Source organism: Microchirus variegatus, assembly GCF_963457635.1.
Source record: "Microchirus variegatus genome assembly, chromosome: 6".
NCBI lineage: Eukaryota > Metazoa > Chordata > Actinopteri > Pleuronectiformes > Soleidae > Microchirus > Microchirus variegatus.
Genome location: NC_139807.1, coordinates 20,651,624 through 20,664,691, shown reverse-complemented (window position 1 = coordinate 20,664,691; position 13,068 = coordinate 20,651,624). Strand labels below are relative to the sequence as shown.

The 13,068-nt window shown below is 41.9% G+C and overlaps 1 protein-coding gene across 1 annotated transcript; it reads left to right on the top strand.

Moving 5' to 3' along the window:
• Positions 1-4,786: 4,786 nt before the first annotated feature.
• On the top strand, positions 4,787-8,926 carry stc2a (stanniocalcin 2a; the record flags this gene model as incomplete). The annotated part of the gene is made up of 4 exons (XM_083891176.1): positions 4,787-4,925; positions 7,374-7,516; positions 8,136-8,347; positions 8,563-8,926. The coding sequence occupies 4 exons, from the start codon at positions 4,787-4,789 to the stop codon at positions 8,924-8,926; spliced, it is 858 nt and encodes a 285-aa protein (XP_083747302.1).
• Between the last annotated feature and the right edge of the window lie 4,142 nt (positions 8,927-13,068).

Below are 13,068 nucleotides of genomic sequence, written 5' to 3'. Positions count from 1 at the left end.
GTAAATTGTAATGAGATTATTTTACTAGTTACTGGATTTGAAAAGTAACTTCACTACTTATTACTTTACTTTCCTGTTTCTTAATTTAGCTTGTAAATATATGGACAAACATCACTTAGCCTGCCCACATAGTGTTTATATGACGAGGATCGAGCACAGTCACGATGAAATACAGGGGATCAGAGTAGATCTTAGTAAAACATGTTGACAAATTCTCAAGAGCGCACTTTTCATTGTTTTCAATCTTTGTGTAGAAGACATTTAACGCTGTAATTAAGGGAATAACAGATGCATCAGATGAGCTGATCTCTTTAGTTAACTGCTCAAAGGGGGGAGAAGAGAGTCATAATCTGCGCATGTGCGCTTTGACCTGCATAATGTAACATATTTTAGATTTCCGTGGAGAATCCGATCCAATTCGTATACGTCAGTCTACCGGCCATTGTGGGCAACAGAGGAGGTTAGAGAAAGTCTAATTTTTGTAAGTCACGTGACGATTTGTCTTATCATAGCTAGGTATGGCACAATACCACTTTTGTCTGTCAGATAACAATATCACAAAGTAATTTCAAGCTATTGTCCAGCTGTGTAACAAATATTCTTCTCCCATAAAGAAGATTGCTGATTTTTATTTCCATTTTTACTGTCTTAGCATAGTGAAGCATGCCATTTTACATTTTTGTCTCTTCGATATCCAATCAGACTGGATCTAAATATCAAAAACAGAGAACTAAATCTAAAATTAGGTGAATGAAAACATGTGTAAAGTGTAATTAAAACAGAGACATCTTTAAAATGAGGAAATTAATGATTAGTTAGAGTAACCAGTAACAAACCCATTAGAAGGTGATTAACATATTTAACATAGTGTCAGCACTTAAGCCCAATTTATACTCCTGCGTAAAGTGCTCTGCGTAGGCTACGCAGAGTCCTCTGCGTCGACGCAGAACCTGTCGAAGAGCCTCTGCGTCGTCTCCGGGTGCACGGAATATTTTTTAAGTGTCCGTCACTCCGTCAAGGTACAACGGAGACGGCAAGAGCTGCGATTGGTCCTCAGGACAGGTCGAGCGAAGCTGCTCTGTGCCGGCTCACAGTGAGCAGCGAGCGTCTACAGAGGGCGGAGCTGAAGACCGCCGACTTCGTCGCTGCCGAACTATAAATACGTCATATCTTAACACACACAGCACATGTTTAGACTCTAAATGGCCAATTTCTCGCCTCAAATTATCTTAAAACTGCGTTCCGGGACACAGAAAAGTGACAAACGGCCGCTGTTTCAACAACAACAGTCTTTCTCCCTCGGACGCCATTGCTCACTGTAGCCAAAAGCACAACAACCTTGCGCAGCGACCCCTACTGATCGGGCGGGAAATTGCAGCGCCTATTCATCACCACGACGCAGAAGTATAAAGGCTCGAGTGGTCTCCGTGGTGACGCAGACGGATAACGCATTACGCAGTCGGAGAAGTATAATGTGGCAGGAACACTTCGGGCAATAGAACATTGCCATCATTGACACATGAAAACGTCACATTTTTTCTTTCATTTTTCTAAAACAATTTTTCTCTTGGGCTAAAGAGCGCAGATGCTCACTTATCCCTGCAGAACTTAGTCAGATTAGTTGTCACACTTGTACTGTCACTGAGCACTGACTGCATCCTCATTCTGTTTTGTTTGTTTTTAGGGTTTTGGAAATAAAGAAATCCAGCATTATTTTCTGTGCTGTTGTTTTCCCTACATTATATTTGACTGGCGCTGACCCACATTTTGACCTGAGTGTGCAGATATCATCAGTTAGATAGTGGAAAGCAAAAATTCAACATACTTTAAAAATGTTTTAAAGCGGAACTAGAAAGTTCCTTTTATCGCTGTTTTTTTGGTGTGTATCTGCGTCATTACCTTGTTTATGAAGCCCTGATGGTTCGAAACAAACAGTTCAGCCCCTGCTGAGAACGTTGTGTTTTATTGTAATCTAGGGGCTCAACAAGATCACTGAAAATCCCGTAATAGTTACGTAAGCAGCGGTTCTCCTGAACAACCGATCGTCCTGCTCCGGGCGGTAGTCCGGGCACATCCGGTTACGTACATTGAACCGCAGAAGAAGAATAACGTCCGTTGTGGAGGTGTTTCACGAGCAACAGTGTCTTCTGACTCTGGGTCTGACTCCGGTTTAAAGTCATAAAAGCTATTTTTAAACACTGTTAAAACAATGTTTTGATAATGAGGAGCAGTGCATCCGCCGTTCCAGAGGGGGGCACTGCGCTTCTGAGAACGGATGTGCTGGATAGTACTGGCCAATCACAAGACTCTGTCTTCTGGGGGTGAAAGTTCACTCTGAAATCGAGCAGCAGAAAAACACTGTCAGAAAAGAGGATTTCTATCGGCTAGTTCACAGCAACTAGGAGGTTTTTGACCATAAAAACAAGTTAATATATGTAAGTAGACCTCCATAACTAATATTTATGTGCAACAGGACCACTCTATGTGACCTTTAATATGTAATCATCAAAAAAAAAAAAATACATTTTTGATTAAAAAAAAAAAAAAAAAGTAGAAAAACACTTATTTATCTACAATCAATGTTCCCCCCTTTGTCAGTAGGAGGTGCTGCAGCAGCCTCAGCACCCCACTGTCACGGGCCATGTTTTCATTATAACATGAAAATAAGTGGTGGGCCACCAGTTTGACACCTGTGAATAATATGATTAAAAACCTACCAGGAATGTTGATAAAAATTATGTCAAGTAAGTATTATGGTTTTGTCTATGGAACTATTTTGCATGTTTCATGTTTTAACATTTAAAGGGGAAATAAGTAGTTTATAGTGCAATCTAGAGGAGAGGCTGAAATTTACAACAAAGACCTGCTGCTCTGCTCACCCCCTCCCTTCCCTGAGCGATACGGTATCCGCAGCTGGTCAAATGTCGTCCTCGTCGTCTTTCTCCATGTGTCAGCAGATGAGGTTCGTGAGGCGAGGGAGAGGGCGAGCTACCGCGGCCGTAGCAGACGAAGCAGAGAGAGAGGAGGCGGGACTTCCGCTACAAGTAAAGAGACGCTTGTTTTGTTCTCTCGCGTTTGTCCTTACAGGCTCCGGTAGAAACATGACGTCTCGCTGCTAACAGTGGCTATGCAACCGCGGTCCGCGGTCATGTTATTTTACATGACTTTTTGAAACACTACGAAAATGAAACAAAAACTATTGTACAGCGACTAGACAATGCAGGAGCACATAATATGTATAAAAAAGTGGATTTTGGGTTATATAAACCCATAAATACTACACATTGTACCTTTAATGGCAATCCCTCATGGTTTGTAACCTGCATGTGACCCCCTGTTAACATCTTGCTCTTTGTATTTAAAACAAGGATTGCCATAGTTGAAATTAAGACAATGGAGAAACAATTAGTATCCGTAGGCCCCCTAGAGGCTGGGGAAACAAGTGCAGGTGCTTGTGCCCAATGCACCCTGCACCTTGACAGTCGTTTCCTGCAGCCTCGCACCATGCCATGTGAGTGCTGATTAACATGGTGATGTGCATTCATGCACGTCTCACTCTGCTGCCTATAGACCGTTATCTTAAAGCACAGTTTACAGCATTAAGTCACTGGAAACATTTGAAAGACAAGGGACTTTATGTTCCTCCTACAAGCTGGGCCTGTTTGCTGTTATTCCACATGGCATCCTCAAGTGTTGCTCTTGAAAAATATTCCTCAAACGTCTCCAAATGTGCGGCTCTGCCAACGCTGGCCCTCTATTCTTAGCTCTCTCCCTGTAGTAGTGGTTAGCAGACCTCATTGTCACAAACTAAAAGTGGGCTTTGTGTAACAGACCTCATCATATTCACTCCCTCCATTAAAAAAGGGTTAGGGTTAGCATGCATTCTATTTATAGCACGTTTCTATTTAAACACACAGTTACTGAGGCATTGTATTAAAATCACTATAATACAAAGCATATAAAATGATCTTTATATTGTGTGCTGTTGTGTTGGGAGCTATGTTTGCTGCTGCTGCTGTTGTAACTTTTCACCCACTTTCTGTGAAAGAAACGACTGCAGACATCTTGGAAGCTGCAGTTAATTTAATCACTACCTTGCATTAATGACTTAGTCGGGTCGCAGACGCACACACAGCTAAGCCTATTTTATGGAGAGTATACTTGGACATGAGATGCCTTAATTTTCTCCAGTCTGTTGGCAGACTGTACTTCTTGTTCCTCCCACCACTGCTCTCATGCATTATAGCATCGCAGCCTGAATACGTGTCAAACAAACTGTTGACTTAAAAAAGAAAGAAAGAAAAAAAGAAGTCTTGTCATATATGTAAATCTGTATGTGTGAGTTAGTGGACATGATGTTGCATGGCATCAGATTTGATTACTTTCTCACTCAGCAGCTATCACAGCACATTCACTCATGAATATTGCGTGGTAGAGACACTTTTTTTTTTTTTTTTTTTTTTTAAAGAGGACTTTGACAGGACACTCCCCTAAAACCTTGGACGTGGATGGCTGCGTCTCTGATTGGTCGCGAAGCCCCGGCCGACAACACCTGCTTAACTCCTTCATCCAAATTGACACCCAGGGCTCTGAGGAATATAGGCAGCATCCCTTCCAGCTCATGCACTCAGTCTCACAGCTGCCCCGTAAGACACCAAGAAGCCGCAGCTGCGCTGAGCACTGATCCAAGGTGAAGGCTCACACACACACACACGCACACACACGCACGCACAGACACTGTCGGATCCTCGCTGGGAATCGAAGCGCACTGTCACTGGGAGACGCGATGTTGCTCAGACTGGCCATGGCTCTACTGGTTTTGTCAGTGCTGGAGCAAGCAGTGGGATCGGATAATACTGATATTCATGACATCCCGCCGGAGAAGCCTGTGAGCCATAAAGGACGTTTGTCCCTGCAGAACACAGGTAAGAACACACACACACACACACACACACACACACACACACACACACACACACACACACACACACACACACACACACACACACACACACACACTCTGTATATGGGTGCCATGTAGATTATTGTGTGCCAAACACTCACTCAAGTCATCTGCGTGGGGGGGTTTGTGTGTGGACACGTGTTTGCGGTTTGAATAGAAAACCCCCGTTTTTTAAACCCCGGCGCTGTTGCGCGAGTCAACGCGCGAGCCTTTTCGATTATATACCACCGGAAATACGATCTCCTGTAAATACTCTCAGATAGACACCCAATATGTTAGTAACTATTAATAGAACGGTAATAGGTAATGCAACGGCAGCGCATCTAGGTGTACGTGCGTGCGCACTGCATGGCTGCTGTACGTGGTGCGCGCGCCTCATCAGTTTGAGTGGGAATCTTTCTTCTTCTTCTTCTTTTTTTTTTTTTTTTTTTTTTAAATTAGCGTGAATTCACGTATAGACAGTCTGTGTTCACATGATGAATGAGGTCAGTGGAGCAGCAGCGACGATTCAGCAAAGCACATTTCTACTAGTAGGCTAATAATTGTTATTTATTTATAGAGCTAAAAAAAACATCAACTTGATTTTCAAAATAAAATACTTTATTTTAGGTTAATTTTCTGATGCAATGAGTAAAAAGTAATTTAAATGTTTAGAAAAGCGCTGTTGTTTTTATTAACGCACTAACACCAGGCTGCGGCACCGTTCTCTCTCTCTGTGTGTGTCTGTCACTCCACGGGACGTGAGACGCGCTGCGTGAGCACGTGTGAGATTACTGGAGGATTGTTGTCAAGTCCCTTATTATTCAGACCCACGAAGGGACGAACACCCACACGGGTTCCTTCCTCCACGGAGAGCAAGTGAGACTAACGCCGCGAGCTCACGCCTCTGTGTAATCCAAGTCTCGTTGCGGCTGAAGACTCGTACGATCCAAGCACATTCCCGCGATGCCAAAACAAGCACTGCTGACAGCGGCTCACTTTTCCTGCGCACTAAAGTTCACCTCAGTGCCTACAAACCTCCACACACACAGCAAACAGAAGCTCTTTTGTTGACAGCCGTGATTTCTAATAAGTCACATTTAATGCTCTATATCACCGAGACTAATAATAACTCTTTTTTTTGGTGCGCTGCAGAAGGAGACGTTTCTCACGCCCAATCACTTATCGTCTCCAAGATAAATCACGCATTTAATGATGTTTTACTTTGGTCAACAGTTGGGTTTTCATGGCCAAACTGAAACTGTAACCCGTCTGTTGGCTCCCGGCTCCCAAAGTTTCCGTATCAACTTTGAAATAAAACGCTGTGACATGGAAATAAGTGGCTGTTTACAACAATAAATGACTCACAAGAAGTTGATTCTGCTGAATTTTTACTATCAGTGGAGTAAAGAATGGAGATGATGTTAATATTTCAATTAAGAGACTTGGGAATTCTGTCTAGCTTGCATACATGCAGTCCTCGTTATTTATTTGTGCCACAAGGGGGAGCCTGTATCTCTCCAGTCATTCATCCTCAAAAAGATTCTATTATTTTCTTCACGTAGAAGTTTTATATGTATAAATACACATTTGTGACACACTTTGCTCATGTCATCTTTGTCTTTTTTCTTACTCTGGTATCCCTTTTTGATAATGTCAGTACTGGTTTTTGGACAGAATGTCTATATTTGTGCACATTTTCTCTAAGTTTATGGATTTGAACCACATGGACGTAGACTACGGACAGAAGGCTCCACCCATTTACACTCTAGAATCTAAAAAAGAAGCCTATTTTATTACAATTATTGCAATAAAAATAGAATTAATTTTGGTTAGATATGAGAAGGAACTCACTGTCACTGCAGTTGTACAACAAAACTTTGTTTGGCAGCAAAGTTACAAAGAAGATATGACAACAAGCACATTAAAGATAATTGGGACAATACATTTTTCTTATTGTTCCATAACTACTAGAAACTTCACTTTATTATCCCAGCAGTGTGAAGGAGCTGACTCCACGTGACATTTTTTGTGAGTCTGCTCCGCTACTTGATCTTTCACATTTGTGTTTCAAGGCTGCCTCTGCAATGCACCATCCCACCTCAATGCGAGGCACTGCAGATGGATCATGGTGCAGAATGACACAGTAATATCTCTGTCACAATAGTGCTTCTTCACAGGAACCCCTCGGCTTTGGTAAATTAGACTTTTTCTTCCCCCTCCTGCCTGATTTGCAGCCCGCTTCTCTTTCAGGCAAAGAGTATCCAAAACAGACTCGAGGCCGTCTGTGTCTGTGGAAGCAACAATCAGCGTAGAAGGAGTTGTGCCCCCGAGCTGTTTGATCTTCCTCACCAAAGCGCCTGTGACAATGTCCTGCTGTGAACAGAAGATAACGTTCTCCTCCTCTCTCTAACCTGTTCTCTCTTTCCAGCTGAGATCCAGCACTGCCTGGTGAGTGCAGGGGATGTCGGCTGTGGTGTGTTTGAGTGCTTTGAGAATAACTCCTGCGAGATACGGGGGCTACAGGAAATCTGCTTGACGTTCCTGCACAACGCTGGCAAATTTGACTCTCAGGTATTAAACCAGTCTGTATATCTGTCTGTTTGAAAAGAAGTGGTATAATCAGCATTCATTTGCATTTTCCTTTTCGCTGCTTCCCCTTCATCATCCATGAATAGATGTGAACACAACTACTTTTTTTCTACCTGTACCTCAAAACATTTCTCTCAAGTGCAATCTCCCAGTCTGTTTTCCTCTTGTAGGAAGTTCACTTCCTTCTCAGTGGACTGATGCATGTACAGTTAGGACCAAGGGTCAGGAGCCAGCTGGCTATAAGCCCGGTTAGCTCCCTATTCATACATAGCGGAGGTTGAAGCCCTGCCAAGCCAGCCCTGACTGGAGTCTTAATGTGTCTATAGGCTCACTGAATAGGAACTTACATCTCCCAGAAGATTTCAGTCGAACAATAGTAAGATTTATTGTCATTCACGCAGAATGGCATCTCCAAAGTCAGACATGTATATTTGGGTGTTTATTCAACATTTCCTCTAACATGGCCACACATACACTCCAACACTACTGAATCATGTACACATCAACTAAAACTAGTATGTGCGTGTAAAAAGTGTTTCCTTCTGCCTTCAGTCTTTGTCTTGCGAGTTCAATCAACAGGTGTGTTTCTGTGTGTGCGCAGGGGAAGTCCTTTATCAAGGATGCTCTGAAATGTATGGCGCACGGGCTACGGCACAAGTTCAGCTGTATCAGCAGGAAGTGCGTGTCGATTAAGGAGATGGTGTTCCAGCTCCAGAGAGAGTGCTACATGAAACACAACCTGTGCTCGGCTGCTAAGGAGAATGTGGCCGTCATGGTGGAGATGATCCATTTCCAAGATCTTTTCCCTAAAGGGTGAGTTGCTGGTCCAGGTTTTGCAGGGCTACAATTTCTCCAGGCTTCTCTGTTCTCTTCCATCTCCGATTGTTTACCTTCCCCAGACTCTTCTGTCCTTCCATGTTTAGTCATAGAACAATCCTATTCCTGTCATTTGCTAGACCTCATTGTATTGTGCTTCCAAACATTAAATCACTGGCGTCGTGTGAGTAATCTGCTTCTCTCTGCCCCAGTCCATATGTGGAGCTGGTGAATATTCTCCTGAGTTGTGGAGAGGAGGTGAAGGAGGCGCTGACACTGAGCGTCCGGTTACAGTGCGAGCAGAACTGGGGAGCTCTGTGTGATAGCCTGAGTCTCTGCTCCTCCCTCGCCCCGTCTCCTGGCGGCTCCGTGAACGAACATCACCGTCGCACTTTGCCCTCTCACCTTGAGCCGGAGCACCCACGGCCCCCACGGAACGGCGAAAAGGACAAAGCTGGTAAGGCGGGATTCAACGCCCACCCACGCAGTCGCAGTCAAGGACCACGTCGCCAGAGTCCAGAAGCTGGAACGGTGGCTGACCAGGAAGACCCCGCGGCCACTGACATCCGGAGGTGAAAGTGCAGAAGACTGTCTCGAATTTGAACCCCTACTCTGTTAAAAAAAAACAAAAAAAAAACACTTATAGACTTATGCACCTTTCTCTCTCTCTTTCTCTCTCCCTCTGTCTTGCACACACAAACACACACAAACACAAATTCCCAGACAGACTGAGCAGAAGGAAACAAGCCCCGACCTTTCCTGTCCTCATTCCGCCCTCTCCAGTCATTCCAGCAGTCCCACATGGTAAACGTGCAGGGTAATTGTGGTGTAGCTTGTAATGTTATGCCAGACTGTAGGCCACAATTTAAAAAAAAAAAAAAAAATTGAATAACAATTGTTATTATCACAATAATGTCAACTATTTTGGCTCTAATATAGCATTTTTTTTTCAAATCATACTTGCAGTAAGATTTGATATATTTGTATTATTTATTTTTATTCTTGATGCAATGTTGGAATATCAAAATGTACATAGAAATTTACTTATCTATATTTATATGAACATGTATAAATATAGTTACAATTTGCAATACTGATATACTATAGATGACATAGTATATGGTCTGCTGCCTGTTGTTCTCTCCACAGTATTGCACCATCACACATTGGTTTGTAGATATGTAACATGTTGTTTTTTCAGAGTGGGAATGTATATTATGATTATAGATACTTGATGATTGAATACAAATTGTACAGGTTTCAAGTCCAGTTCTGGCACATATGGATTGTAGTGCATGGTGGCCACGAAGCCAACAAACGTGTGCATTCTTAAAGTGGAAATCCACTCTAAAGAGAATGCAGAGGTAATACTATGAATATTATTTAACCCTCTGAACGTAAAGATCATAAAGCTAGAATTCAGAGAGTGAGACCGATTTCTGATTACATCAAGCATGACCGTGTGGCAATGATGAATGGAAGACCAACAAAGAAGTCACCGGTCTCTCTCTGTTTCATATGTATCAGTGCTTCTCTGACGTGTCTGATAAGCTTGACCGAGCTTATGAAACGGTGTCTTTGTACAGCTTCAGGACGATTCACAAATAATCGTGGAAAAATGTCAAATATTATGTTTGAGCTGAGTTTTCTGACAGCCGTCAGTGAACTGAAGCAAAGAGATGACATCCTGTGCAGTTTTCACCTTTCAGATGTAAAAATCAAAAAAGATCAAGGTGCCTAAACTTACTTGTTATTGTCCACAGTGACCGCTTCTCTGTGATTTAAGTGAATGGATGATACTGTGTCATGTCAAGCTATTTTTTACCATGATGTTGAGCCACAAAAGTTTTAGATATTGCACTTTGGATGATTGTCAACTTGTGTTTGACTGCTGCAGGTTGAGAACTGAGACCAGGCTTGCAAAGTAGTCACATTCAAATCAGAGGATATTTAATTTGAGCGAGCCTGTTTTTTTTAATTATTATTAATCAAATATAGCACCAAAGCCTCATGTGCTCCTAAGGTCCCTTATTCCTCTCTGGTCCATTACCTAGTTCAAGAGAGACATGGAGCCCTGTTATCCTACCTGTTAGAGCCGCAGGCAACACAGCGAGGGCCCAGGAACTGGGTTAAATCCACACATGAGGGCTCTGGTGCTGTTGTTGTTAATGTTATATTTACCAAGGCCACCAGAGAATTCCTCTGGGCTACAGCCAGGAACCATAGCGAGAAAAATAGCGAGGCAGAGAGGAGAGGAGCAAGAAGACAGCGGTACACTCAACTTTTTTTTAGAAAAATCTTTGTGTGCTGTAACTGTAGAGGTGCCATTTGTGAGCACATGGTACGGAGTGCTTGGTACTTAAAAAAAAAAAAAAAAGTAAAATGTTCAGATTTTGTGGCTCAGTTGAGGGTTTTATCCTGATGTACTTACAGTATGATAGTGTTTTATTTTCTCTTAATCCTCTTGAGCAGTGGTTCTCAGACTTTATACCAAGTACCACCTGAGAAAAACATTATCACCAGCGTTAAAGTACAGTGGTGTAAATAGGTGGAGCAGTCTATCTACGGACTATCCAGAAGAGGCAGATTTATTCCCAATAATATTATTTGCTCTCTCATCATCCTCCTCTTCCTCACATATACTTCACACACTAGTATAGTGAAATTAGATTAAGATGGAGCGAGAGATAAGGTGACTCTAAGTATTATTATTATTTCATTTATTATTATTATTTTGTTACTTGTTTCCTTTTCTACGCACACCCATCAACTACATTTCTGATTTTTCTCCAAGTACCACCTGAGACAGCTAGCGTACCACAGGTGATACACGTACCACAGTTTGAGAACCATGGCTCTAGAAATGATATAAGCTCCAAGGGGTCTACTCATTGGTGAGACTTTCAGGCTTTTTTTTCTGTTATGGAAGCTGGGATTCCTGTGACATCCCAGCACGAGACATAAGCTAATCTTTTTGAGAATGTACTGTATGTGTGTAACGTGACAATCTGTTCAGCTCTCTGTCATTAGGTTCGATATGGCTTTTTGTAATAATATAGTGGCTTGAAATGGCTATTATTTGTGTGTTCAGAGGAAAATAAAACTAACCATGTCTCCTGCAGTGCTTCGTCAGAGTTTTTCTCTGTTAAGCACATGGACTTAACTTTCACTGCTGAAATACAGAACATGGTCTCGAGGTTTGTAACTCACCTGTAACACATTTGAGCATATGATCCTCTAAATGAACTCATGAAACCAGCTGTATCTTGTTATCATTAAAATATTTTTGTCTGTATTTTCTACATCTTGTGTATTTCAATATATTTTTTATCGATATAGAAGTCTCGCAACATTATAAAACACGTCTAAGTTGCGCACGGTAGACGTACGGTAGATAGTTGATGAGGCATGTATGCATGTATCATGGATCCATGGCATGTATATAGGTCTATGGGAGTCACCATAGGTCTATGGGAGTCACCATAGGTCTATGGGAGTCACCATAGGTCTATGGGAGTCACTTGCAGGTTGGAGTGTTCAGGACAGTATCCACTAAGTGTTCAGGAAAAGAAAAATACTGTGAAAAACGGGGGGGGGGGCGGGGGTTGCACGAAAAACAGAAAAGAAAGTTAACTTCATTAAGGTACATGAATTTCGATTTGTCCAAAGGATCCACTGCTGACACGTTACCTCAGTGTGCAGTGATGCTAATTCACCACTAGGTGGTGACATCTCACTTCTAGTTGTAAGAGCAGATGGCGGAAGCAGGTGCAGGTTATTTGAATTTTTAAAGGGCTGAGATCAGTTTCTGGAGCTGCACATTATTTAAAGCTGGCATCAATGATTAGTTGTAAGGTATAGGTTGTCTTTCAAAATGTGTCCCTGTGTCCTTTTGTTTGCCTCTCTTCTCTTCGATCACAGGAAGGACACAATTGCAGTGTGTCTCTGAACTACCAACGATCAACAGATGCATTTTTGTGCTTTGTATTGAATTGACTTGTGATTCTGCTGCTGGTGTTTATATAAGTGTAAGTATAAGAATGACACCCATGGTGTCATTAGGGTTTGCCCAGGCAACAAACAGAAGGCATACGTGGATATTTTCAAATGAAAGATATTATCAAACCATATAACATTTTGGAAATGAACCAAGGCTAAGAAATCAGTTATGTGAGAACACACAACTTCTCAATGTGAGGGACTTAAACAGTAGTGGATCTGTTTAACCCTCACACAGAAAAATACTGTTGGGAAAATTTGAAAAGATGATCCAGTTAGATATGTTTTTTTCTGATGAAATTTTTATTTTATTTTTATGGAACAACATAACAATATATATATATATAGAAAGGTATATAAATCCACAAAAGTAGAGCATAAAATATACACACACATACATACCTTTACATACACACAAATAGACAATTTGAAAAAGATAAATAATATATATATATATACATATATAAATAAAAACAAAACACAATCCCAAAAATATCCCACCCACCCCCTGGATCCAAAACTTCATAACACACAAATTACACCTGCAGCCCACGGAGGATAGGAATGAGTTCCAAGATTCTATTGCTGAATCTTTAGCTCCGTGGACCCGAGCTGTCGACAACTCCGAATAAACAATATCCAAGTATGTTAAAACCCATGCTTGAAAAGAGAGTGAATGTGGAGGTTTCCAATGTGTGGCAACCAGTCTTTTTGCGGCC